Here is a 26471-nt window from a genome sequence, read left to right on the forward strand (position 1 = left end):
TGCTGGTTTTGTAAAGATGTGCATATCACATAAGAGTAAACAATGTGTGGTGTGTGCATACACACATTTGCACAAGTAGAAATATGTCCGAAACCTTGCCCAAGGTTACCTGAGAGCAAGGGATATAGGTAGAAGGGAAACTTTCCCTCTTACTTTACATGTGTATCTATGTTGTTTGAATTTCATAAAAACAAGACAACAAAAATTGCACTCTTTACTGACATCTATCAGTTATTGAGCTCTGCTACATGCCACACACTGTTCTGATCTCCTGAGTCACCTAATCTCAGCTCATCCTCAAACCCTTACTCAGCCCGGCACAGCCAGCGCTTCTCTGTGTAACTGGGAGGGAGACTGTCTCAATGGAGGTGAGACGCAGCCCAGTCTGGGAGCAAAGCCCTCGTCCATGGGCCCCCCACACCTAAGCATTCCACCTCCACCCCCTCCCATTGCTGGGATGGAACTCAGCTATTTTTGTAATTCTTCCCCAAAATGACCTCCTGGGTGTCTGCTTCAACAACAGTGGATGACAACACACAGTTAATGTGAAATAAACCAGGCTTCTGCTACAAAAGTCAAAGTTCACCAAAATCAAGTAAGAGCCTAAAGAAACTCAAAGGAGGCTCACAGCTCCATGGTTTGACTGGTTCTTGTCTTTAAAATGTGCTGGTATTTAAATGTTCATTGCATTGAAGAAGTGGGTTAAGTGAGTTAAATGTGCTAAACACACCATTCGCAGGGGAGAAATGTCTGCGCCTACTTGTTGACGCTGCTTTTCTGAAGCCAGCGTGGAGTGCACTGAAGCCAGGCAGCCCCGGCGTTTGGAGAGCATGCGCCTTCTTGAAAACTATTCTCAGAGAGACATCTATGTTCCCTTGTTTTGAAAAATGCTTCCAAAACATCGAATAGCATCTCAGTAGTTTTCGGTAGAAATGAAAGAGACAACATCAGTCTTTTTAACTGTCTAAATTAAAACTTCCTCAGTCTGCCCAGCTGGTGTAGCTCAGTGCTTGAGCATTGATCCAAGAACCAAGAAATCACAGGTTTGATTCCCAATCAGGGCACATGCCTGAATTGCAGACTTGATCCCCAGTAGGGGTATGAAGGAGGCAGCTGATCAATGATTCTCTCTCATCATTGATGTTTCTATCTGAAATTAATTTTATATATATATATTAATGTCCTGGTGCATGAATGAATATTCATGCAAGAATGGGCCTTCGTTCCCCTAGCTGCCAGCACCGCCTTCACTCTGACCTGAGCTGCCCAGAGCAGCTGGAGTGGTGCGGGATGCCTGCATTGTTGCCATGATGACGACTACGCAAGCATCCTGCCCCATCTCCGGCCCGCTCTGCACCTGTGTATGCAAATTAACTGCCATCCTTGTTGGGTTAATATGCATACCCACTCCTGATTGGCTTGTGTGCATCACGAAGGTATGGTCAATTAGCATGTTACTCTTTTATTAGGTAGACATATATGCATTGGTTTTGGCAACCTGATGCATGAAATTCCTGCAAGGGTAGGCTTTCCTTCCCCCAGCTGCTGGCACTGGCTTCCCTCCTGCACCCGGAACCCTGGCTTCCTTCTCAGCCCCAGCTTTGTCCGGAAGGATTGAAGGACATCTGGGAGGACATCCAGTTTAATTAGCATATTATACTTATATTATTATAGATATTTTAGGTTTCTCAGTTGGCTACAAACTTAACTCTGTGTGAGAAGGTCCCCGAGTGTCTAAGTGTGTTTCTGTCCTGGTGCCCACATATGGGCTCACCTATGTCCTTGGTCTTATTCTCCATTCACACTCTGGGGTCACACCCACGGCCTCAGCTAGAACTTCCGAACATCTCAGCCCTGACTTTCTTGTTAAATTCTAAATCCCCAAGCCCAGTGGTCTAAGAACTTTTCATCTTCAACTGCAGTTGGCTTAAGAAAATAGGAAACGTATTGGTTCGTCTAACTCTGTGATCGGCAAACTGCAGCTCATGAGACACATGCGGCTATTTGGCCTCTTAAATGTGGCTCTTCCACAAAATATCATGGTCTATTTTGAAGAAGTGGCATTAGAAGTTTAAGTTTAAAAAATTTGGCTCTCAAAAGAAATTTCAATCGTTGTAGTGTTGATATTTGGCTCTGTTGACTAATAAGTTTGCCGGCCACTGGTCTAACTGAGAAGTCCCAGGGTTGGCTGCACAGTCTCGGTCAGGGCTCTGTCGGCTCTGCTGCTCACGGCTGTGACCTTGACTGAGAACCCCCCACAGGGCCTCAGGATAAAGTCTAAATTCTTCAGCCAGGCTGAGGTTTATGATCAGCAGGGCTCTGTCGCCTCCTCTGGGAACTGGTCTCCTCTGTGGGACTCCTTCTCAGTCAAGCTCAGGAAGTGGTGACAGGATGGCCACCTGCAGCTACAAGCTGACATCTCTCCAGCCTGGCAGCCCTGGTGGGAAGAAAGCTCTGTCTTCCCAAAGTCCCAGCAAAGGCGCCAGGGCCCTCCTAGTCATTCCTCCATTTTCACACCAATCTCTGTGACCTGGGGAGGTCATGCTTACTTCTGGAATGGAGAGTGGGGGACTCAGACCTATTGGAACTAAAAGGACGGAGTGTGGGAAAGGTTTGTTTCCCAAAAGTAAAATAGAGAATCTGTTTCCAGAATAGGGGAGAACAGATGCCGAGTTGCCAAAACCAACAGTTGTCCCACATCTCCAGCCGGATGCCCAGGAGCCCCTGAGGTAACCCCAGCACATCTGCTCCCCCTCTGTCTCTCTGGCTGAATATCCCATGTTGAAGTTGTAATCAACAGTCCACTTAGTTGATGGGCAAATTTGGAGACAGCTAGTAATTCCTTCACCATTTTCTCTTGTTTCTGCCTCTGAAATATTGCTACTCTGACCTTCCCTCAACAATATGCACTCCTGTCTTGGTTTGGGATTTCACCATCTCTTGCCTAGTCACTACCGTGTTTCCCCGAAAATAAGACATCCTCCGAAAATAAGACCTACTTACAGGTTTCCTTCTGAGTGAAATATAAGGCATCCCACCGAAAATAAGGCCCCCCCTAGGCTAAACATGAGAGATTTGGTCCACTGATTCTGAAAGAAATAGAGTCACAAGAAATTCACCAGGAAATTCAGGAATTGGATTGTTATGATGATGTTCCAGAAGATGATGACATGATTGTCATTGAATAAATGAGTAAATTCTTGATACTTTAGGATTCACAGTTTGTTTGGTTTGTGTTGACAACTACCGTACTACCGTACCGTATACAGGTAATAAATTTTCTTTATTTTCATTTAAATGTGTACCGTATTCTTCTTCATGGAAAAATAAGACATCCCCTGAAAATAATACCTAGCGCATCTTTGGGAGCAAAAATTAATATAAGACACTGTCTTATTTTCTGGGAAACAGGGTAGTTCCTATCTTGTCACTCAGTCTCTATTATCTCCTCCTGAAATCCACTCTCTACATCGCTGTTAAAATAATCTTCCTAAATTATTAATACCTGGATCCTGTTTCTTCCATCATCATATTATTTGGGGGACCTCCCGCATTATGGGCTGTGGTTGAGTCAAGGAGCCCATACTTGGTCAGTTGGATGCACCTGCTCCGGACCTGGAGTCCAGAGCCCTGGGCACAGGGTGATGAGAGACAGATACTATATTCTGTGGCTCCAGCTGTGGAAGCCACATCCAGTGTCTGTGGGCAGGCAAGGCACCATGCCAGCTGGGGCACCCAGCACTCAGTGAGGCTGGTGGCACAGCGGCTGTTTCAGGAGCAGTGACCAAGGACTCCTCCCAGGCCCGGTTGTGGTGTCACTGGGACTGTTCCTCTGGCTGCAGAGCCTTTGTCCCTTCTTTCACCCAGCCTGCTTCTCCAGCCTTCCTGGCACTTCTTTAACTTCCCTGGTTTCTCTGCAAACAAATCCTTTATAACCTAAACCAGCCAGAGTCGGCTCTGCTGCTCACGGCTGTGACCTTGACTGAGAACTCCCCACAGGGCCTCAGGATAAAGTCTAAACTCTTCAGCCAGGCCTCTGAGATTTATGATCAGGGCAACGGTGAGTAGGTGATTCAAGTCCCAGGCTGGAGCAGATATGCTGGGGACCGCCCACTGTCTCCTCCACGGCCCTACGTGACCCTGCCAGGCCCTTCACATTCACAGGCCTGCGCCCTCCTGTCATGCCCTCCACCTGATGAAATGCCACACAACTCAGGTGGCTTCTCTTGACATAATCCTTCCACATCCCTTCTCTCCTATCCCCTAGTCCAGTAGTCAGCAAACTTATTAGTCAGCAGAGCCAAATATCAACAATACAACGATTGAAATTTCTTTTGAGAGCGGAAAACCGACTTCTGCGCATGTGCCACGAAGTTTCAATAGTACCGTATGTGAGCGCTCGCACATGGTATTTTGTGGAAGAGCCACACTCAAGAGGCCAAAGAGCCGCATGTGACTCACTAGCCGCAGTTTGCTGACCACTGCTCTAGCCTCCTGCAGCCTGCACCCCCCCCAAAGGCTCTGAACAAACGCCTGGCACCTCGTGTCCACGTGCATCTGTCCTCGGAGAGGCCCATGGAGCTCCTCAAGGCAGCAGCCAGGTGTCTCCCGCCAGAGCCAAGCAAAGCAGGCTGCACACAGTGAGCCCCCAGCAAACAACCGAGGGCTGAGAATCCAGCCCCCACTGCTCCGCCTACCCTTGCTTACGGGGCAGTGTGGTGCTCTTGCTTAATAAAGCGTGCTGGAAAGTGCTTAAATGCCTTGGAGAAAAGTGCTTAGCACAAATTTACTGTCTCCCTTTAGGAATCGGTTGACCTGCTGGGGAAGTGTCTTAGTGCAGGCGGGGCTGTCACAGGGCGGGAGAGGGCAGGCAGAACAGAGACCAAGGGGAGGGGGGGAGTCCTGCTCAAGCACCGTTCATTTCAAACAGGTCACGTGCCGTCTGGTGTGAATCCTCCTGGTTCTACGTCATCCTGGTTTACAGTTGAAGGTCAGCAAATCTCCCGGAACAGGCATGACTGAAGGCTGGAGTCTGTCTCTTCTGAAGTTAGTTCTTAGGATTCTTATACAAACACTAGTGCCCCAGTGCACATATTCGTGCACATTGAAAGGAAATTAATTAGAAGGTGGTTGGCGGGGCGGGACTTGGTGAAACAGGCTGAACATGCCCTAGAGCCAACCTCCCATGGCCTCTCCCCCACCGGCTGCACCTGGGGTGGCACAGTGGCTTGAAGGGCATATGCAGAGTGAGTGGGATCCCTCTGGCAGGTAGAATCCCTCAGCCTGGCCTGCGGGGATCAGGCCAAAAACAGCTCTCCAACATCCCCCCTGAGGGGTCCAGGAGTGCGAGAGGGCACTCTGCAAAGTTGCTGTCGTACAGGGTGTGGAAATCAAACACAATGTGCAGTAAACCAGATTTGGGCTGACAGTGCCCCAGCAACAACATCACCCACAGCCAAAGGTGGAATCACATGGCCCCGTGAGGAATTGGGCTCCCTCCTCTCTGGTTCCAGGGTGTGTTACCTGAGAACCACCACTGCCAAGTCACTGCAGCTCAGCAGCTCCTGCGTTGAGCGTCTGCCCCCTGGTGGTCAGTGCACATCATAGCTACCAGTCAGACAGACACTAGGCATATTAGCCTTTTATATATATATACAGTATATAGATATAGATATAGATATAGATATAGATATAGATATAGATATAGATATAGATATAGATGTAGATGTAGATGTATAATAGATGTAGATGTAGATATATAGATATAGATATAGATATAGATATAGATATAGATATAGATATAGATATAGATATAGATATAGATATAGATGGTCTTCATCTACAAGCTACACCTTGGTCAGACTCAACATTTACAGAAACAGTGTCAAAGGAATGGTGGGTGGGTTTTTAACTATTCCCCAACTTGTTTACTAGTAGTTGTCACCAGTCGTTACCATTTTCCAGACAGCGTGACTTGCTCCAAACATGAGCTGTGCCCGTTCTGGACTCAGTCACAGGCGGATGGAGCCTTTGCTGTCCAAAGCACATGTCCCTTTCCTAAATAAGACAACATTGTGCACACAAGCTCAAGAAAATGCTTGAGAGGCTACTCAAATAGAAGCACGGGAGTTATTTTATGAATGGGGCCATGGCAAAAAAAATAAAATAAAATAAAAAATAAAAAAAATGGGGATTTCCTTTGTCAGCAAGGCAGTGTGCACCGCCCAGGGTGGAGATTTGGAGCTGGGGTATAAAGGTTAGCCACCACCCCCACCATGATCTGTATATCCTGAAAAATTAACCTCCCAATTCTCAGTTTTCTCATCTGTAAAACGGGGGTGGTAATACAACCTTCCCTGTGACAGTGTCTGATAATGAAAATGAAGCAATGTGATGAGCAGGGCCCAGATCCCAGCACACTGTTAAGCCACCGATAACTGTTGGTGATTATGATGCTTTATTATTATCCAGTGTCTCACGTTCACTCACATGACTTATACTACATTGCTCTTCTGGGGAAACATAACCTACTAGAGGCCCGGTGCACGAAATTTATGCATAGGGGTGTGTGTCCCTCAGCCCAACCTGCACCTTCTCCAATCTGGGATCCCTCGGGGATGTTCAACTGCCGGGCCTAAACAGGCAATCAGACATCCCTCTCACAATCCTGGACTGCTGGCACCCAACTGTTTGCCTGCCTGCCTGATTGCCCCTAACCACTTCTGCCTGTAAGCATGATCACCCCCTAACCATTCCCTGCCAGCCTGATAGATGCCTAACTGCTCTCCTGTTGGCCTGATCATCCTCAACATCCTCTCCTTACAGCCCGGTCACTCCCAAATGCCCTCCCCTGCATATTTCCTCTTTATTAGAAAGGTTTTTTTCTTTAACATATTGGACAGCCCTAACTGGTTTGGATCAGTGAATGGAGCAATGGCCTGCAGTCTCAAGGGTTCCAGGTTCGATTCCAGTCAAGGCATGTACCTTGGTTGGGGGGCACATACCCAGTGGGGACTGTGCAGAAGGCAGCTGATCGATGTTTCTCTCTCATTGATGTTTCTAGCTCTCTATCCCTTTCCCTTCCTCTCTGTAAATCAATTTAAATATATATATATATATATATATATATATATATATATATATATATATATATATATGTGAAACATTTAAGATTCTTCCATATCTGCCTGGCTGGTGTGACTCAGTGGCTGAGAACCCAGGCTGGGCCAGGAGGGGATCTCTGCGTGGGTCTGCGCGCTTCTGCTGGCCTGAGTCCCCAGGCTGGGGCCATGGACCCAAACCGCCACTTGGTGCTGGAGCATTCTCAAGTGGCTGCAGGCGGGGAGGAATGTTCCAGTACCGCCCCCAGCTGCTTGGCGCCTGCACTCATAGGCTCCGAGTGGCCAGGGGGTGTTCTGGGACCCCTGCCACTCAGGGCCTACTGGCCTAAAGGCTAGGAGCAGGTTCCGTTGTTCCGTTGCCTGGGAAACCTAAGCCTCCCTCCTGCTCTCTATGGCCTTAGCCATCTTGGTTGGGTTTATTTACATACTCGCTCTGATTGGCTGATGGGAGTGGCTTGTTAGTGTAGCTGGGTGGTGATTAATTTGCATATTACTCTTTTATTAGGTAGGATGGCTTTTCTGATCCTCCCAATAAGCATCAGCCGTTTCCGGGGCCTTTCCTCAGGCCCAGCAGTTCTGAGAAACGGACCACAGGCTGTTCCATGGGCACATCAGCTGGAAGGAAGGGGCAAGCAGCTCAGGAGGCAGACGAGTTGTAACCCAGTTCAACTTTGGCTTCTATTGTTGAGAATCCCCTCTCACTGTGAAAGTCTCCTTGGGTGTTCAAAGCAAAAATTGTTCCCATCATCTCCTCTCACTCCCCACATACCGAGAAAACCCAATGAGCCCGTCGGATCCACACTGACCAGCCTGGTCAGACACTGAGCGATCCCCAGGGCAGGCGCTGCATCAGGGGCTCGCTGTACTGCCTCGAGTAATGCTCAGCCTACCTGGTAAAGAAGCACGGGGGTCCCGAGGCAGTGTGGCTCTGTGCTCAGGGTGAGGACCGACCCACCGGACGTGAATCCCAGCTCTGTGACCTATAAAAGTTGCTCAGCCTTTCTGAGCCTCAGCATCTTAATCAGTAACAATACGTGAAAGCAATACATGTTTCATGGGGCATGGTAAGGATTTAGAGGTGCTATTAGATGGGAGAGACCAAGAGCAGGGACTGACGCATAATAAGAACATGATAAATATTGTTGTATTAGTGATAGAGCATGTAAAATGGGCATATATAGTTTTTTCTGCCCAATATGCATATTCCCATTATTTGAAAACAACACCCCAATTTTATTTTGGGGTTTCTTCTCCATTCATCTCAATAGTCTTGGATAGGATACCAATCAAATTATTCCAATAAAAATATGAATGGCCCAAGAAATGTCAATCATTGGGTCTCAAAAGAACTGGTGGCCCGGAAAGAAACTCTACAAACTGATTCATATGCCTTTCAGCATAACAAGTTGTCTCATTTTTTATTCTTATAAGTATATTTCCAGTAGGATATGATCTTACTCATCTAGGGGAAATGGTGAACTACATAGACTGATGAATACGAACAGACCCAGAGATAAGGAGCCATGGGTCAGACTGTTGAACCTCAAAGGGAGGGTGGGAATAAAGGGAGAGATCAACTAAAGGACTTATGTGCATATATATGAGCCTAACCAGTGGTCGAGGACAATAGGGGGGTGGGGCATGAGTGGGGGGAATGGAGGATTGGAATGAGAAGTTGAGGACAAATATGTGATACCTTAATCAATAAAGAAATTTAAAAAAAAGAAATGCCAATCAGACATTCTGTCATGAAATTTGACTCTTGAAGATAGTGACAGAATGACTGAACATGATTCAAAGTCTAAGAATTATATCCAGGATCAGTATAAGCAGGCTCCCCGCTAGTTCCTGCTGCCCCGATCCCTGGATCTACTCCTGAGCCTCCCGCCACCCCGGGCACCACCTCCCAGGCTCCCGTGTGCAAATTCCAGAGGTCATTTCTGTGGTTCACAACCAAAGAACTCTAAGACAACATTCAAGAAATCTTCCCACTTCAGCACAACCCTTTGCTCCAAATAAGTAACAATGACAGAAGAAAACTTTAAAAGAGGAGCACTCTAAGATACAGTCATCTCAAGGGAAGGCTAAGCAGACAAATGAGAATTAATCAAGGCTGCCTGCTGGCTTCTTGTCTGAGCCGAGGATTTCTCTAGCATTACCAAATAATAGGATCTGTAAAACTCCATCACAATGCTCAGTCCTAGAGGGGAGTAGATGTGGCTTAGTGAAAGACAACTATAAAAATGAAAAACTGATTGTCAAAGTGGAAAAAGAAAAGAGAGGGGGGGAAAGAGCAAAACAAGAGCCCTAAAACATTCTATTCAAAATAAGGTAGCAAACTAATATTGCAAGAAATAAGGGAGATCCCAGACAAAAAACAAACAAACAAACAAAAACAACTGAAGGAGTTCATTACCACCAAACCAGTGTTATAAGAAATGTTTAAAAGACTTCTTGAAGAAGAAAAAATATAAAAATCTTAATAACAAAAATGTCAATAACTACACACATATCAATAATTACTTTAACTGTAAATGGATTAAAAGATCCAATCAAAAGACACAGAGTGGCTGAATGGAGAAGAAAACAAGACCCATACATACGCTGCCTCCAAGAGACCCACTTCAGATAGAAAGACACACACAGACTAATAGTAACGGGACAGAAAAATGCTTCATGCAAATAAAAATGGGGGGGAAACTGGGGTAACAATAGTTATGCCAGACAAAATAGGCTATATAACAATAGACAAAAAGGGACCCAGTATTTCCACTTCTGAGTATTTATTCAAAGAAACCCAAGCACTAAATCAAAAAGACATATACAACCATATGTTCATTGCAGTATTATTTACAATAGCCAAGATGTGGAAGCAACCTAAGTGTCCATCAGTAGCTGAATGGATAAATAAAAAGTGGTGCATACATATAATGGAATATGATTCAGCCATAAAAAAGAAATATTGCCATCTGCAACAACCTAAAGGGTACTGCACTAAGTGAAATAAGTCAGTCAGAGAAAGACAAATACTGTATGACTTCACTTACATGTGGACTCTAAAACAAAATAAACAAACAAGTGGAACCAAAACAGACCTCATGGATACAGAGAACATTTTGAAGTTTGCCAAGTGAGGGTGCTGGGGAGTGGGGTAGGTAGAGTGGGTGGAAAAGGTGAATGGATTAAGTAAAATTGTAGTTACAGAATAGTCATGGGAATTTAAAGCATAGGGAGTATAGTCAGTAATCTATATATATAAAAGCCAAGCAACTGAACAACAGGATGACCAGAATGGCCGGGACTCAGGAGGTTGGCCAGCAGGGCGAGGACTGCAGAGGGTTCCAGGGCGTGTCCAGCCCATCTTGCTCAGTCCCGATCAGCTAGACCCCAGCAGCAAGCTAACCTACTGGTCAGAATGTCTTCCCCCTGGTGGTCAGTGCATGTCATAGCAACTGGTTGACCGCCTACCCCCTAGTGATCAGTGGATGTCATAGCGAGGGGCTGAGAGGCCTTAGCATATCATTAGCATATTATGCTTTGATTGGTTGAACAGATGACTGGACAACTGGACAGTTAGCATATTGGGCTTTTATTATAAAGGATATCTGCAAAATGCCCAGCAGAGGACCCAGGACACAATGAGCACACTATAAAGGCAGCTGGCATTGTCTTTACTTCATGTCACTTACACACTCCTGCAGTATGATCCAGAGTGTGCTCCAGCAAGCTGTCCGTCCAGCAAGTGGACGGTAGCACTCTGTTCTCAACTTCAGACTGATTTTTCCTGTAGGTTGCCTCCCCGTGGTGTTTCTGGGTCTGCTCCGTGGAAGGCTCGCGTCTCCTGTATTCTCCTACAGCTCTTCTTCCTCAAACACCTCCTCCTCCTGTGCTCCCACGGCCTCTGCACTAACGTGTACCTCAGAATAAACAGTTTGCCCGTCTCCCAGCTGGACGCCTGACCTGGAAGAGCCAGCGGCAGAAGCGCCTCTTCACCCCGGGCCCAGCATCCAGCACCGAGGCGGCGCTCTGAGCACATGGGTGAACAAATGATTTGCAGAAACAAAACATCCCTCCCGTGCCGTTGCTCCCCAGCAAAACCAGCAGAAGGCTGAAGGGTGGAGATACCGACAGATCCACAAGCTCAGGGGAGGGCTAGTTCACCCTCTACAGTTTAGTTTTTCCTCTTCTCATCTCATGCCCTCTCTAAACCATCTGACTTTCCCCCCGATTTTACAACAGGAAATGAAAACAGACAATCTCTCTCAAGCATTCTTTTATTTCTGTTGTTCGGTGCTCTGGTTTGGTACGCATGAGCTATGGCTGTATCTCACACTCATCATGACACACTCCATAAAACAGCACAAGATAAATCACCGGGCTGGTTCTGCTTCACCTGGTTGACACAATGAGACATCTATTTCTTCTAAGCGCACAAAGATAGCAGTCCTTCAATCTACAGATGAACAAGGATAGGGTGAGCGGCAGGCAGATCCACCAGGAAGTGGGAGACTAAGGTCAGGCTCCGGGGTGGCTGTCTGCAGACCAAGGTGAAAAAGCTACCCAGAATCTCCAGAAAGGCCAGGGCAGCCGGGGATACACTCCTGACTGCCTCCCACCTAGCACCTCCTCTGCTTTCTCAGCCCTCACAGACTCTGAAATAAACAGAAGGCCACAGAAGCCTAAGACCTGCCCTACGGCCTCGACCACTGCATGGGTGTGTTTTGTCCTGGGGCCTGACAGACCCTCCCCAGCCCCAGCCAGCCCATGGGAAGACCAGGCAGGCCCTGCCCAGCGCTAAAATGTCTTGCCCTCAAAGGCCTTCAGATTGAAGGCAGTATCCAGAAACTTCTTCAGAGACACCAGGTGAGCGTTCCTGTTTCCTGTGGCCGGTGCAGCCGCTGGGTCGCGGCCAACATACCTAGGGGAGGAGAGAGAGTGAGGGGAGGGCTGCGTGGGGTATGATTCTTCTCGTCCTGCTATAGGGACGAGGAGCCCGAGGCGCCACGTGGCAAAGTAACTCTCCTAAGGCCAAAGGCAGGAGATCTGAGAGCACGGGAGGGGCCCTGGGTCAGTTCTGGCTGCAGAAGGCTTTGCTCCGTGAGGTGGTGCTGATGGGGGTCCCTGATGGGAAGCTGACCTGTCCCCCGCGGCCACAGCGCCAGCAGGTACTATGGTTCCCAATGTGGCTAGAGAAGGACAGTGGCCAGTTCTGGGTGACACACCAAACGGGCCAGGCAAAGCCAGGACGGGTTCTCAGGCCCCCGCCCCACAGGCCCCGCAGCGCGGAGGGCAGGCGGCTGGCTTCCCTGCACCCAGCCTCGTACCAGATGGGCCGCGTCCGGTTCAGGATGGTCATGAAGCGTGGGTTGATGTAGTCGTAGTAGCCCATGTTCTTGTGCTCCTCCTGGCACCAGACCAGCTCTGCGCCTGGGTACTTCTCTGCCTCTCTCTTGATCAGGTCGAAGGGGAACGGGGAGATCTGGGGCAGACGGGAAGACATGGCAGTGTAGCCCGGGGGAACGAGACAACACAGCTCCCTCCCGGGCCCAGGGGGCTGGCTGGCTGACTGTCCATCACTCCGAGCAGGCATACCTGCTCCAGGCGTGTAATGGCCACTTGGTCGTCCAGGCACTGGGTGCTCCGCTCCTTCACCAGGTCGTAGTACACCTTGCCCGTGCAGAAGATGAGCCGCCGTACCCGCTCAGGAGTCTGAGCCGCGGCCCCATCCTCAGGAATGACCCGCTGGAAGCTGGTCCCTGGAGACCGACAGGGCATGGAAGAGGCATCAGCTCTGAGGGGAACCAGGCCCGTGGCCCCCGCACCCGCAGGCTCCCCTTAGCCAAGGCCGGCCCAGGTTTAGCTCTGCGGCTGCACTGGGCACCTCTTGAACCAAACGATGGAGAAGATGACAAGTGAAACCTGAGACGTCATAATGCAGTGGTCAGCAAACCGCGGCTCGAGAGCCACATGCGGCTCTTTGGCCCCGTGACTGTTCTAACGCCACTTCTCCAAATAGACTCGCAGAAAACCAACTTCTGCACATGGGCCACGAAGTTTCAATCACACTGCACGTGGTATTTTGTGGAAGAGCCACACTCAAGGGGCCAAAGAGCCGCATGTGGCTTGCGAGCCTTGGTTTGCCGACCAGTGTCATAGGGAAAGAAGTGGAGATGGGAGCCTGAGCAAAGGGCAGAGGCTGGGGAGCATCACCGTTCAGGGGGAAGTGGGGCCCAAGGGGAAGAGCCCCCGGCGGGGAAATGAGGGTAATGACTTGCTTCTCTCATGAGCTCGTTACCTGAAGCGGAGCTGCTCCCAGCCAGTCCCGCCATCGCTGTGTGCATGTAGTTACCCCATCACCTAGCTTAAGGGTGAGCACTGTCTCCAGAGACCACCACACACCCCTTCCTCCCTCAGCCCCGCAACCACGCCCCCAAGTCCTACGTGCTGTCCGTCTTTCCCTCCTGAGCTCACGTCATGTGCCCAGAAGCAGGCCAAGCATGCTGCAAAGATCTCTGGGAAAGTGTCCTTGCATCCCAGGGAGCACAGCGACCAGAGAGGAAACAGGCTGCCAGGCCCTCCAGAGAAGAGCCAGCACCGGGCATCCAGCCCAGGCAGCCCAGCCCAAGGCCAGAGCTCGGAACTGCCGCCTCAGACCTCCCACCCCTCAGGGACACCCACACCCATGCTGTGCGCACAGAGACCCTTCCAGGCCAGACCACTTCCCAGGACAGCTCTCCTCTCCACGCCTCAGGGCCCCAGCTGCACTCCCTGACCTCCACTGGCCTCCACCTCAATTCCGACACTCGGTCCTCCAGGCGCTTTATTAGACTGACCCGACCCCAGGTAAGTGAGGCTGCGAGCTCTGGAGGGGACACCGCGTCCCAGGGACAGTCATGTCTGTTTGGCTCATGAGTGGGGAAAAGTATTAATGAATCAGTGACATTTACCCTCCTGCAAACGAGGTAGACTTCACCCGCCTCCTGCCTCTAAGCTGCCCCAGCAGCCAGGCCAGCCCCGCTGGGCCCAGTGCACCCCTCTGTCCCTGGTGCTGAGCCCAAGCGGCCCAGACTAGCCCAGTCCAGCTGGCCGACCGCCAACCTCCCCACCCAGCTGCGGGTGGAAACCACACAGGAGTTGCTGCAGAGCCCAGAGCCGCAGACTGAGTGAGCTCAGTCCCAGGAGCAGAGGCCTCACCCGGGCCCCGGGCCTCCCCTCGCCGCCCCGCCTGCCCAGGCACATACCGGATACCATTTGGTCAAAGCTGGACTTGGCCTTCGGGTGCCGCAGCAGCGATTTGGGAGTGAAGACGATCAGCTGGAAGGGAAACAGGAGCCGAGCTGCCAGCTGCCCCCGGGCCAGGCCCCGGGGCTGCCCCGCGTGGCGGCCCGGGCAGGCGGCTCACCGGCTTGCGGAAGGGCAGCAGGATCTGCCGGCGCAGGACGTGGAAGTAGTTGGCCGGCGTGGAGCAGTTGACCACGATCCAGTTGCAGTTGTAGAGCTGCCGCACCTCGAAGTCCTCCGAGAAGGCCTGGGAGGACAGGGTGGCTGGGAGGTGGCCCCGGGCGCCCGACCCTGCCCCAGGGGAAGGCAGGTGCACTCACGGGGTAGGCATCCGAGTCATCGTTGCTCATCTGCAGGAACCGCTCGGGCCTCGCCGAGGAGTGCTCCGGCCCCTGAAAGCGAAGGCCGGACGGTCCAGGTGGGTCGTCACACAGGACAGAGCCTGGCCGTGCAGGGACCAGGGTCTCGGGAAAGGGAATGAAAGGCTCTGGGAGAAGGTGCCTCGCTCTGGGCCCAGACCACAGGAAAGACCCGGGAATGTGGGAGCGGGGCCGGGAAGGCACCCTCAGAGGGTCCGGGGAGCAAGCACGCGTGGGTGGGAGTGAAGGCCAGGCAGAGGCCTGCCTCCAGCACGTCCGACCCAGTGGCTGCCGCTCGACCCAGGCACAGGCCCGCGGCCCGCACGTTCGTCCCTGGCCCTGCAAGGAGCCCCTGATGCAGACACTGCTCCCTCACTTTACAGGTGAAGACGATGCGGGGCAGAGAGATTGAGAAACAACCCAAGACCCGTCAGCCAGAAGGGCAGACGTGACCAGAGCTGACTCCCTCTCCCAACCGTGCCCAGGGGCTTCTGACAGCTCGGTGACCTCTGAACTCACTCCCTGTGCAGCAGGGTGACCTGCCCCATGGCCACCACCCGCTCCTCCCTTAGTGTGGACTCACCAAGGACCCAGTGCCACCGGCACCAGCCAGGCCACCCCAACCCTCCCCACCCAGCCTGGCTCAAGCTCCGCAGGAAGAAGCCTTTGCAGCTGGAGGCCCGGGCAGCCACGCCCCTTCTCCCTCAGGTGTGCAATGGAAGCAGGACTGAGGCAGTGCCGAGTGAGGACTCTGTGGGGTTCACAGGGCATGCGGAGTGCTCAGCACAGTGAGTCCTGGCTCTAAACAGCCACGCTACGATGATGGGTCCGAGCCGAGTGGGCCCTCAGGGACATCCCCTGCAGCTCAGCCAGAATCACACAGCCCAGCCCGCCCTGCTCAGCACTCCCCAGCACAGCCTGCATGTCTGCCCTCCTGCCCGGGAGAGGACCGGAAGACAGGCAACGCTGCACAGATCGGGTTCAAGTGCAAGCTACTAGCTGAGTGACCTTGGACAAGCTAGTCCGCATCTTTGTGCTTCAGTTTATCTGAAAACGGGGACTCGCTTCATTACACTGTTGGAACGGAGAGCTGTGAGGCTGGGAGAGTTAACACACAGAGCGGGTTTGAACAGAGCCTGGCACGTAGCGGGCTCAGGCGTGTCAGCTGCTTCCACCACCAGTGAAAGTGCCATCGCCATTTCAGCCACAGTAGATGCGGCCCCTAACAGCCCCCGTGTTCCATGGGCCCAGAGGTGCCTACGCTCCAGCCCCGCATGTGGCCCAGTGTCCCCGCCCCGGCCCGCTGGGACGCCGCAGCACTCACCATGCCCTCCCCCGGCCCCGCAGCACTCACCATGCCCTCCATGCCCTCCCCCGGCCCCGCAGCACTCACCATGCCCTCCATGCCCCGCAGCACTCACCATGCCCTTCCCCGGCCCGCAGCACTCACCATGCCCTCCATGCCCGCAGCACTCACCATGCCCTCCATGCCCTCCCCCGGCCCCGCAGCACTCACCATGCCCTCCCCCGGCCCGCAGCACTCACCATGCCCTCCCCCGGCCCGCAGCACTCACCATGCCCTCCATGCCCCGCAGCACTCACCATGCCCTCCCCCGCCCCGCAGCACTCACCATGCCCTCCATGCCCTCCCCCGGCCCGCAGCACTCACCATGCCCTCCATGCCCTCCCCCGGCCCGCAGCACTCACCATGCCCTCCATGCCCTCCCCCGGCCCGCAGCACTCACCATGCCCTCCCCCGGCCCGCAGCACTCACCATGCCCTCCCCCGGCCCGCAGCACTCACCATGCCCTCCATGCCCGCAGCACTCACCATGCCCTTCATGCCCCGCAGCACTCACCATGCCCTCCCCCGGCCCCGCAGCACTCACCATGCCCTCCATGCCCTCCCCCGGCCCCGCAGCACTCACCATGCCCTCCATGCCCTCCATGCCCCGCAGCACTCACCATGCCCTCCATGCCCTCCCCCGGCCCCGCAGCACTCACCATGCCCTCCATGCCCTCCCCCGGCCCGCAGCACTCACCATGCCCTCCATGCCCGCAGCACTCACCATGCCCTTCATGCCCCGCAGCACTAACCATGCCCTCCATGCCCTCCATGCCTTCTCCCGGCCCCGCAGCACTCACCATGCCCTCCCCCGGCCCCGCAGCACTCACCATGCCCTCCATGCCCTCCCCCGGCCCCGCAGCACTCACCATGCCCTCCATGCCCTCCATGCCCCGCAGCACTCACCATGCCCTCCATGCCCTCCCCCGGCCCCGCAGCACTCACCATGCCCTCCATGCCCTCCCCCGGCCCCGCAGCACTCACCATGCCCTCCATGCCCTCCCCTGGCCCCGCAGCACTCACCATGCCCTCCATGCCCTCCCCCGGCCCCGCAGCACTCACCATGCCCTCCATGCCCTCCCCCGGCCCCGCAGCACTCACCATGCCCTCCATGCCCTCCATGCCCCGCAGCACTCACCATGCCCTCCATGCCCTCCCCCGGCCCCGCAGCACTCACCATGCCCTCCATGCCATGGGGCAGCAGCAACACGATGCCGTTGTGCCGCACCCACTTGGCCTGGCCGGTGCTGATGAACTGGTCGATGATGCACTGGGCCGTGTTGTGGAAGTCGCCAAACTGAGCCTCCCAGAGGACCAGGGCGTTGGGGCTGGCCATGGCGTAGCCCAGCTCGAAGCCTGAACGGAAGAAGCAAGACAGCCTGCCACACACTGTGCCCAGTGCCGTGGCTCCCGCCAAGCCCAGCCCTTTTTACACACCCTCCCCACCCTCCCGCCAGGCCGGGGGAGCGGGACTCCTGGGGGCCCATGGATCCTGGTCCTGGGAACTGAGGACACACGAGAGGCGCCCTCGGTGAGGCTGCACGTGGCTAGCATCAGCCTCATGGAGCCAAGTCCACAAGACCCCCTGGGGAGGCAGAGGGGCCGTTTACCAAGAGGAGCCCCCAAACAGGTGCAGGGCTGCTGAGGGGGAGGGCAGGGGCTGGTCCCCGGGGGTCCTGCCTCTAGAGGAGGCGGGAGGGAGGCGGCCAGCTCAGGATCAAGCCCAGGGAGAGAATGCGGGGTCTAGTGAGGAGCTGGTCACTGGGGAGCCCTGAGCGCAGGGAGGGGAACTGGAGACCAGGCTGCGGGGTGCAGTGTGGAGGGGAGATGACGGTCAGGATGGTGGGGCGGGCCAGGCCAGGTTCAGGGCCAGCTGGTGGCGATCCCACAGAGGACTGACTCTATTGGGTTTTCTGGTCCCACTGGGGCTGGGGCCCAGGAGCAGGACTCTGGTGTCCAAAGAGCGCCCTCCCCCGCCCCATCCTAGGCAAGCAGGAGCCCCCAGCTGGACTTTAAGTCCCACGTGGCCTCAGCGTCCCCATGACTGTGCCAGCGCCCAGGTCCACCCCAGGGGCCTCTGAGCCTCCCAGTCGCTCCTGGGCCCAGACCCCGCCCTGCCCTCTCAGCCACAGCCCGTCCATGGTCCCAGCGACAGGGAACTGCAGGATGCACGCCCCTCCTCGGTCTCCAGGCGCCCAGGCCCGCCCGGCCTGCCTGCAGAGTCTGACCCACCCAGGACGCCGTACTCCGAGAGGGAGCTGTTGCACACGGTGTACGGGGCCTGGTCAGGCCAAAGGTGGTTCATGGGGACACACGTCCGCCGGTCAACTTCCTGGTCGTGGAGAACGTGGTGCCGGTGACTGGAGAGAAACAGAGCAGGAAGGATGGGGAGCAGGAGGCGCCAGAAAACCTGTGCGCCCCACAGGCAGTGACGCCAAGGCCTTGGAGAGCCAGGGAGACCTGTCGCCTCCTCCAGGCAGCCTCCCAGCCATGCCCCCACACCACACAGGCCTGAGTCTCAGCTTCCACCTCAGAAAGGTCCCCGAGACCGGCCTGATGACCTCACAAACCACGTGCTGGGTGGAGCCTGAGACCCCGAGACACAGAGACCCAAGACAGTGCCACACCCCCGGGCACTGTCTCCCTGCCCAGGTCCACAGGAGGTACCACCTACACAATGAGGGGGCCGCCTGGCTGACCCCACACCCAGTGAGGACTAACACGCAACTCGGGGGCCAGCAGGGCGGGAACGGGCCAGCAGTGACGGGCACCGGGGCCCAGGAAAGCTGCGCAGCGCATCTGGCGCCACGGTCCCATGGCTCACCAGCACGGCCGTGACCACATCGGTGCAGAACCTCTGGGCCCAAAGAGGGAATGAGGGGGGACACTGACAGTGCAGTCCTGTCCCTGGACTCGAAAACTCAAAGAAAACAAGCAAACGGGAGGCTGGCTCACATGCACACCATGAGGCCAGACGGCCCCAGCCAGGCTGTGTGGTCTGCTCTGCGTGCGTATGCCCTGGGGTCAGAGAGGTGGCCCAGTGTCCCCCCCATGACCTGGCCAAAGGCAGGGGCTGGGGTGCTGATGGGGTTATCAGTGACCTCCCCACCAGACAAGGCCCTCCTGGGCTCCTCAGAAAAGGTCCGGGAGGAGGAGGAAAGGCCAGCTCCACCCCAGCCCGCGATGACGCTGGGGCCCCAAGCACACTGCCCCTCAGCAGCCCCACAGGCTTGTGCTGACACGGCTAACTCATGTGCTTCACCTGAACGTGCCCCGCTCCACGTCCTGCCCGCTGAGCCGCACGTGGATGCCCTCCTTGAGCAGGGAGCCGAAGGCCATGTACTCCGCCAGCGCCCAGTCCACCTCCCGCTTCTTGGTCATGTCCGCGCGGCCCCACAGGATTCGAGAGAGGCCTGCGGGAGGTGAGGGCCAGCCTGAGTACCCAGGCCGGGGCCACCCTGCCAAACAGCAGAGCCCAGGGGCTCATGCACACGTCTCCTCCGGGCCGGCCTGGCAGGCCCTCCTCCAGCCAGCCCTCCAGCCAGCCCGGGGGGCGGGCCTCCCTCCCTTGGAAGGAGCGGGCCTCGCCGGGGAGCGCCGGCACTGTGCACGCCTGGAGGGGGTGCACCCTGCACCGCCCACGGGGACTGTCCCACTTCTCCAGAGGGAGACAGGAGCGGAGAGGGGAGCCGTTCACTCACAATCACAGCTAGAAGATGCTCGAATTTGAGCCCCAGCGCCCAGTCCATGCTGGGCTCCTGGGGGCCCTACTCCTGCACAGACCCCGGGACATGCACACAGAGCGGGTGCTCGGGACCCCTGGCCTCAGCACACTAAAGAAGAAACCTCGGAGCACCCAAGCTGGTCCGAAGGGACGCAGGTGCCCACCCCCTCCAGGGGGCGCTCCAGCGGCCCAAGTAGAGGCCATAGCCACGATGTGCAGCCAGGGACCACCCACTAGCCCAGGCTCATCCAGGAGCAGCAGGGTCACTCTGTCATCCATGCAGGCTACTGGCAAGCCCGGCGTCCCTGCCCGGTGTGCCAGGCCCAGCGCTCCTTCCACAGAAAACCCTGCCCCCCTGCTCTCTGGCCTGAGCCAGGGATCCACATCAGTCTGGTCTCTACGCACCACCTCAGGCCTCCTCCCCCTCCCCCCCTCCCCACCCCGGACAGGACCTAGTATCAAGGGCACTCCCGGGGTGCAGACAAGACTCCAAGAGCCCAGCCGACCCACAATGACAGTGGGGATGGAGGCCCTACCTCCCTCACCCCGATGCCATCGCTCTTGGGCAAGACAGCAGGGACCGCGGCCCACTCTGCAGCCCGCACAGCAGCCTCACCCGTGTGGATTTTGAAGTCCTCCAGCGGCACAGAGCTCGCCACGTTGCCGATGTGGGTCAGCACGTCCTCAGGGATGCCCGTGGTTGGACACGTCATGCTCTTGGGCTCCCCGTCCACGGTGAAGAAGCCTGCGAACGCAGAGGCTCTGTGCACCAGGGGGCGGTGGGGCCCCCAGCCCCGTCCTCCTGGGCCCACCTGCTACCTGAAGACTGAGCCCACCCTCAGGACTGCGGCCGCTGACGTCCCAGTGCCAGCTCCAGCTCCTCATCTGCTACCAGCCCTCCGTAGGCCCTTGCAAGAGCCAGTCCCTGAGCCCAGGGCATCCAGCTCTACCCAGGGAGCCCGCTGACCCCTCCCTGTGCCCAGCCCTCTCCACTTCGGTGTCCACCGGCCCTGCCTCAACACTCTCTCCCCAGAGGTTGCTGGTCACAGGTATTGGAGGGCGGTGCCTGCCCAGCCTTCAGGAGTCAGCCCACAGCCTCCAGGGCCTCAGGGCCTCAGGGCTGCAGCCTCGGGCAGTCGCTCTGGGCCTGGGCCCAGTGCCAGGAGCATCACTTCAGCCCTTGCTGCCGCTCACCGGGCCAGGGCGAGTCCAGCCAGTGCTTTATGTGCAGGATCTTTTTATCTTTAGACCTGCCGTACGCCTCCTCACAGATCCGGTCGTATTTGGCGATTTCTTCCTGGAATCAGAGCGAAGACAGGGACACTGTGAACAGCCAGATCCCGGGTCAAACTGGACTCCCTTACCATGTTCTAGAACTCTCTCTGCTGGCCTGCAGGGACCTTGTGGCCAAAGACCAAAGCTTCAGAGTTCAGGGGATCCCATTCAGCAAGAAGCTTGGGGTAAATTCGGGAGAGCCTCACAGTCCTTGCTCTCAGAGCCCCATCGAGGAGGGGGGACCAACATATCCACAGATAACTGAGGGGACAAGCCCGCCTCAGGGGGTTGCTGTGTCTGTCTTTGGTCCTCTGTCCCCCTTGATAATGGAGGCTGCTGGGGACAAGGGCCATACTGTCTCCTTCTATATACCACCAGGTCCCAGCTCTGGGCCAGCAACATCAGCGACTTCCCGGGGTCCCGGGGCCCCGCTCTGAGGAGGCGGGTCCCAGGTGCTCACGAGGCCCGCCACCACGCACCTCGAACTCCTGCAGCGTGACCGTGTCCTCGGCGATGAGCTTGTCTGCGTACCTCTTCAGCACGGGCACCTGCTTCTGGATCTGCTTGTACATGAGCGGCTGCGTGAACATGGGCTCGTCCATCTCGTTGTGGCCGCGCCGGCGGTAACAGACCTGCAGGGACAGCGAGGGAGGGGGCTCCGTCCCTGTGCCCAGGCAGCGCAGGCTTAGTCACCGCACAGCTGGGGCACGTCTGCAGGGCTTACCCTCCAGGCCCCGAATGCCCCCGCCCCCCTCCCTGTGCCACATGTGCTCTTGGTAGCACTAGATCTCTGTCTCCCAGGACCCCCAGCCCCCACGGCTGGCGGTGCTGCAGACGGGCACACGTGGCACCGCCAGGACAGGCTGCACACCACGGCCCGGCCTCAGCCCCAGACGCACCAGGTCCACAACCACGTCTTTGTTGAAGGTGTTCCTCCACTCGGCCGCCACGCTGCACACGTATATCACGGCCTCTGGGTCGTCCGCGTTCACGTGGAAGATGGGCGCGTTGACCACACGGGCCACATCGGTGGGGTACGGCGAGGAGCGGGCCATCCGAGGGTCAGTGGTGAAGCCGATCTGCAGAAGCAGGAGGAAGCAGCAGGGCCCGCTTACCCGGAGCCGGACCCGTGGTCCTGGAGGCCGGAGGTCTCTGCCTCGAGGGCCATCCCGTGCGCCCAGGAGGCATGAGGGGCAGGGGGGTCACTGGTGAGCAGCCCAAGGTCAAACACAGCAGCGGTGCCATGGGGGTGCCCGCTCTCTTCTCTGCCATCATTTCATTCAGAGGCAGCGAGGAGCACAGGCCGGGGTCAGCCCGTCCCACCAGTTACTAACTACGACCGCGGGCAAGGCACTTAGATTCCCATGGGCTGCATCCCCAGCTGTGCAAAGGTCTCCTCAGTCCCTGTCGCACAGAGTTAGTCTGTGAAGCCTGGGTGACTTCGTGCAAACCCTGCAGTTAGCCAGGGCTGCCGGGCTCTAACCGCAGCTGCCAAAGCAAAGGCCGTGAGAGCTGCCGCTAAGGCTGACTCACGTGGAGCTAAAGCAGCATCTCACCACGTGTCCAGCCTCTGTGCTCCTAACCCCTGTGCTCCTTCATCCTGACTACTTTCTCCAGGATGACACACACAGACAGACAGTCAGACAGACACACACAGCAGATAGATAGATGGATGGATCTCCCGATTTCACAGACCAGGCACCCGAGGCTGGGGAGAGTCGGAGCCTGCCTGAGGTCACACACCGGGACAAGCAGCAGTGGGATCAGAACCAGGAGGGCCTCACTCTTCCCCTCAGAGTGCTGCCTGGTGCAGGGATGGGCACTGCTGACGAGCCGGGCACGCAGCCAGCCCTCACCTGGTTGTTGACAACCACGTGCACGGTGCCGTTGGTGGTGTACGAGGGCAGGTCGCTCAGGTGGAAGGTCTCGTAGACCACGCCCTGGCCGGCGAAGGCGGCGTCCCCGTGCACCAGGATGGACATGACCTGCAGAGCGGAGGGCGAGCTGGAGGAGCCCCAGCCCCAGCCTGTGGGCCTAGCCCTGCCCCCTGCACCGCAGCCTCAGCCCAGCCCTCAGAGCTCACCCCCCAGGGCCCGGTGAGCTCACCTTCTTGCCCTGGGCGTCCCCGCGGTAGAACTGCTCGGCCTTGGTCTTCCCCTGCACCACGGGGTCCACGGCCTCCAGGTGGGACGGGTTGGCCACCAGGGACAGGGTGATGTTTCTGTTCGTGACCCGGTTGATCCTCTCGTGGTACATGCCCAGGTGATATTTGACGTCTCCAGAGCCCTGGGGTTGAGGCGGACGGTGAGGCACCCGGCCCTCCCACCTCAGACAGGGAGACAGACAGACAGACAGCTGCAAGGCCAGTGTGGTTGAAACAGTCCCTGGATTCTCCTCTCTGGAAAGGCTTGTGCTGGGCCTGACCTACACCCTCTTCCAGCCGCCTCCCTGCCCTGCACCCTGCCCCTCCGTGCCCTGAGGGTGACCCCTGAATTTCCACCACCGTCATCTGGGTGGACGGGCCAGCGGCAGTGACAGCAGAGACATGCAGGATGGCTCACTCGCGGAGAGGAGACCGCTGGGCAAACACCAGGGCTGGGCCCACTAACTCCTCCACCATGTGACAGAGCCACGGTATCAGAGGAAAGGATGATCCTGGAGCAGGGAACGTCTTTCTACACAATCAACAAACCTCGGAAGCTACAAAAGATGAGGCAGGTAAAACCTAACACATTTGTCAGGGGGCAGCAAATCCTGCACACCATTAGGGGAAAATCAGGTTGAAAAAATATTCATAAGACAAACGCAGGCAAAGGACCAAGTGCGTCCACAGGTAAAGCACTTTTACAAATCAGGGACATACAGCCCAAAGACCCACAGGAAAATGTGCACAAGCTAGGAAGAGAAACTCACAGGGAAAAGCCACCATACTTGGCTTAAAACACGAAAAGATACTCAAATTTATAACAAATAAGTATGTTAGAATGCAATCATTTTACACCAACCTATTGTCCAAGATGGAGGTCAATAGAGTGAGGGGGCACGGGGCCCTCCCACACACCCGGGTGGGCTCCCCAATGTCTGCAACCCTCTGCGCTCCAGCCACGGCATCTCTGACGCACTCAGGCCCATGTCCCGCTGCAAACAGGGGCCTGGCCGCATGTCCAGGCTCTTTCACCACCAGGGCCTCCTGCAATACCCGCTTCTCTCCCACCCCTGTGTCTGTCCACTTCAGGGTCTGTCCAAGACTGGAAGCTCCCCGCCCGGTTCCTCCCCAGCCCCTCTGCCAAACACCAGCTCTCCAGGGGCCCTGAGCCTGGGCGCCGTACCCACCTCATCCGCTGCCTCCAGCTTGGGATCGAATTGGCAGAAGATCTGCTCCAGGTCCTTGCGGATGACGTTCGCCAGCACGTTCAGCCTGCCCCTGGAGCCAGAGGGGCTGGGCTCGCACCTGGCTCAGAGGCCGCCTGCCCTGGCGGGGCCCAGCTCCCTGCCCACCGGGGTCCTACCAGAATCCGCATGGAGTCTGGGGAAACCCCCTCTCCAGGGAGCCCACAGAGGCCCAGCCCTCTCATCCTGTCTCAGTCTACAAGGCATGTGAGTGATCCTGGCCAGCCAGTCCCCCGCTCCCTCCCAGACACCCCTATACATCTCCGATTCAGGAGGCCCTCGTGAGCAGGGAGCCACCAGCCTCATGCAATGCTCACCTCCCCACCCAAAAGTTGAGCCCAACCCAGTACCTTGGTCCCAATCTGCTGACACATCACAGTGGCTCACACTCCCCCCGCCCTAGCCCAGCAGCATGTTGGAGAGGACAGAGAAGGAACCGGAGGGACCCAAGACCAGGAGTGACCAAAGGACCTGTGCAGAGGAGCTGAAGGAGGTCTGAGGGGTGGGGGTCAGGAGAACGGTGAGGGACCAGGGGTTCCCCAGTCCAGCCTGGCCCCCATCAAAGGCAATTTATTCAGGGGTGGGCACCAGCCTATGGGGTACAGCGCATGACTCGCCCCCAAAGCTCATCAGCAGATGCCAGCCCGACACACACATGCCCCACCCAACCTCCAGCCCCATGTGCCTGAGGCAGGGTGGCCCATCCAGGTGGGCCTCTCTCCTGTGCTGTGGGTCCTGGAAGCCACGGGCCATGGCAAAGCCCTGCAGCCTCAAAGGCCCCTCAGCAACGATGGAGCCTGGGCAGGAACAGCCTCAACTCCCAGAGGCTCCGCAGGCCAGGGCCTGCCAGCACCACCTCCTGACCTGAGCACCCAGCGCCCTCCCCTTCCACGGGACCAGCCACTCAGACTACAGGGAAGCTCTGCCTGGCCCTCTGGCCGGACACTGGGCACGTCCGGCCTCAGAGCACGAAGCCTGTGGCGGGCAGGCTCCCGGCTCCTGGCAGCCAGCCCACCGGAGGGCCCTCCACACTCATCGGGAGCTGAACCCCCCCACCTGCTGGCACAGCCCGGCCTGGCCCAACTGAGAGCAGCTGGAAGTGGTCAAGGAAACACGGGGCTCTGTCCCCGACTGTTCAGCTCGTCCCCTCACAGCCCATTCGGCATGAACCCTGACCCCTTCCTATGTCCGGGCTGTCTTCCTGTCAGACCACAGGCTCCAGCTCAGCAGTGACTACCTGACTGCCATGCCAGTCTCCTGTCTGCATCAAGGCCACAGGGAAATGGGTTGGCAGCTTGCAGCCAGAAGAGACATCCAGATCCAACCGGGGCCCTGGCCCAGGCCCACCCACACTTCCCTAGGACTGGCCTCTGCTTGGCTCCTGGTCCACAGGAACCTCAAGAACAACGTGACCCCTTCCCGGAACCCTGACCCTCCTGGGAGCCAGCCAGGCCTGGCTCCCTGCGGCTGTGACCGTGTGCCTGGCTGTCTGCGAGCAGGGACTCAGGACATTACAGGCCACTCTGTCCCACCCTCCTGTCCCACTAATGGCCCTGCTGCTTCCCATCCCGCCCTCCCCTCGGTGCCCGGCCCAGAACGAACGGGGGAGGGACGGGGCCCACCTGTGCGGCATGCCCAGGATGACGTTCTCAATCCCCATCTCACTGGACTTGTCAATGATGGTCTTGAGGGCAGGGATCATGACCTCACAGCCCTCCAGGCCAAACCGCTTCTCCGAGGACCACTTCCGGGCCAGGAAGTCTTCGAACCTGCGTGGAGAGAGGAGGGAAGGAATGGAGAGGCCGAGGCTCGAGGGCCACCCCTGGCGGCTCAGAGCAGGGCACCCAGAACAGAGGGAAATGCAGGATCGCCTCCCTCCACATGGTCCGGGACCGGCCACCGCCAGCAGCAGCCAGAGCATCGGTCTGAGGGAGGCGAGTGTCCTCCCAGCTTCACCAGAAACCTCTGCCTGCACCC

General features: G+C 56.5%; 1 protein-coding gene across 6 annotated transcripts in view; it reads right to left on the bottom strand.

Moving 5' to 3' along the window:
* Positions 1 to 11381: 11381 nt before the first annotated feature.
* OGDHL (oxoglutarate dehydrogenase L) overlaps positions 11382 to 26471 on the bottom strand; it is a 29263-nt gene continuing 14173 nt past the window's right edge. For 4 of the 6 annotated variants that reach the window (XM_084903908.1, XM_084903907.1, XM_084903909.1 and 1 more), the window contains exons 8-24: positions 26117 to 26263; positions 24438 to 24528; positions 23211 to 23390; positions 22961 to 23089; positions 22004 to 22183; positions 21584 to 21736; positions 21024 to 21126; positions 20446 to 20574; positions 19368 to 19518; positions 18338 to 18465; positions 17283 to 17461; positions 14723 to 14794; positions 14524 to 14649; positions 14363 to 14435; positions 12714 to 12877; positions 12446 to 12600; positions 11787 to 12039 (exon numbers count right to left, since the gene is read on the bottom strand). In XM_084903908.1, coding sequence (XP_084760034.1) covers positions 11916 to 12039; positions 12446 to 12600; positions 12714 to 12877; positions 14363 to 14435; positions 14524 to 14649; positions 14723 to 14794; positions 17283 to 17461; positions 18338 to 18465; positions 19368 to 19518; positions 20446 to 20574; positions 21024 to 21126; positions 21584 to 21736; positions 22004 to 22183; positions 22961 to 23089; positions 23211 to 23390; positions 24438 to 24528; positions 26117 to 26263 — 2284 coding nt within the window. In that variant the 3' untranslated portion in view covers positions 11787 to 11915. Of the gene's footprint in view, positions 11575 to 11786; positions 12040 to 12445; positions 12601 to 12713; positions 12878 to 14362; positions 14436 to 14523; positions 14650 to 14722; positions 14795 to 17282; positions 17462 to 18337; positions 18466 to 19367; positions 19519 to 20445; positions 20575 to 21023; positions 21127 to 21583; positions 21737 to 22003; positions 22184 to 22960; positions 23090 to 23210; positions 23391 to 24437; positions 24529 to 26116; positions 26264 to 26471 lie in introns of those variants that run through there. The other 2 variants (XM_084903912.1, XM_084903911.1) reach the window with 1 other exon arrangement.

This window comes from Pipistrellus hanaki (assembly GCF_964339955.1).
Source record: "Pipistrellus hanaki genome assembly, chromosome: 14".
NCBI classification, from domain to species: Eukaryota; Metazoa; Chordata; class Mammalia; order Chiroptera; family Vespertilionidae; genus Pipistrellus; species Pipistrellus hanaki.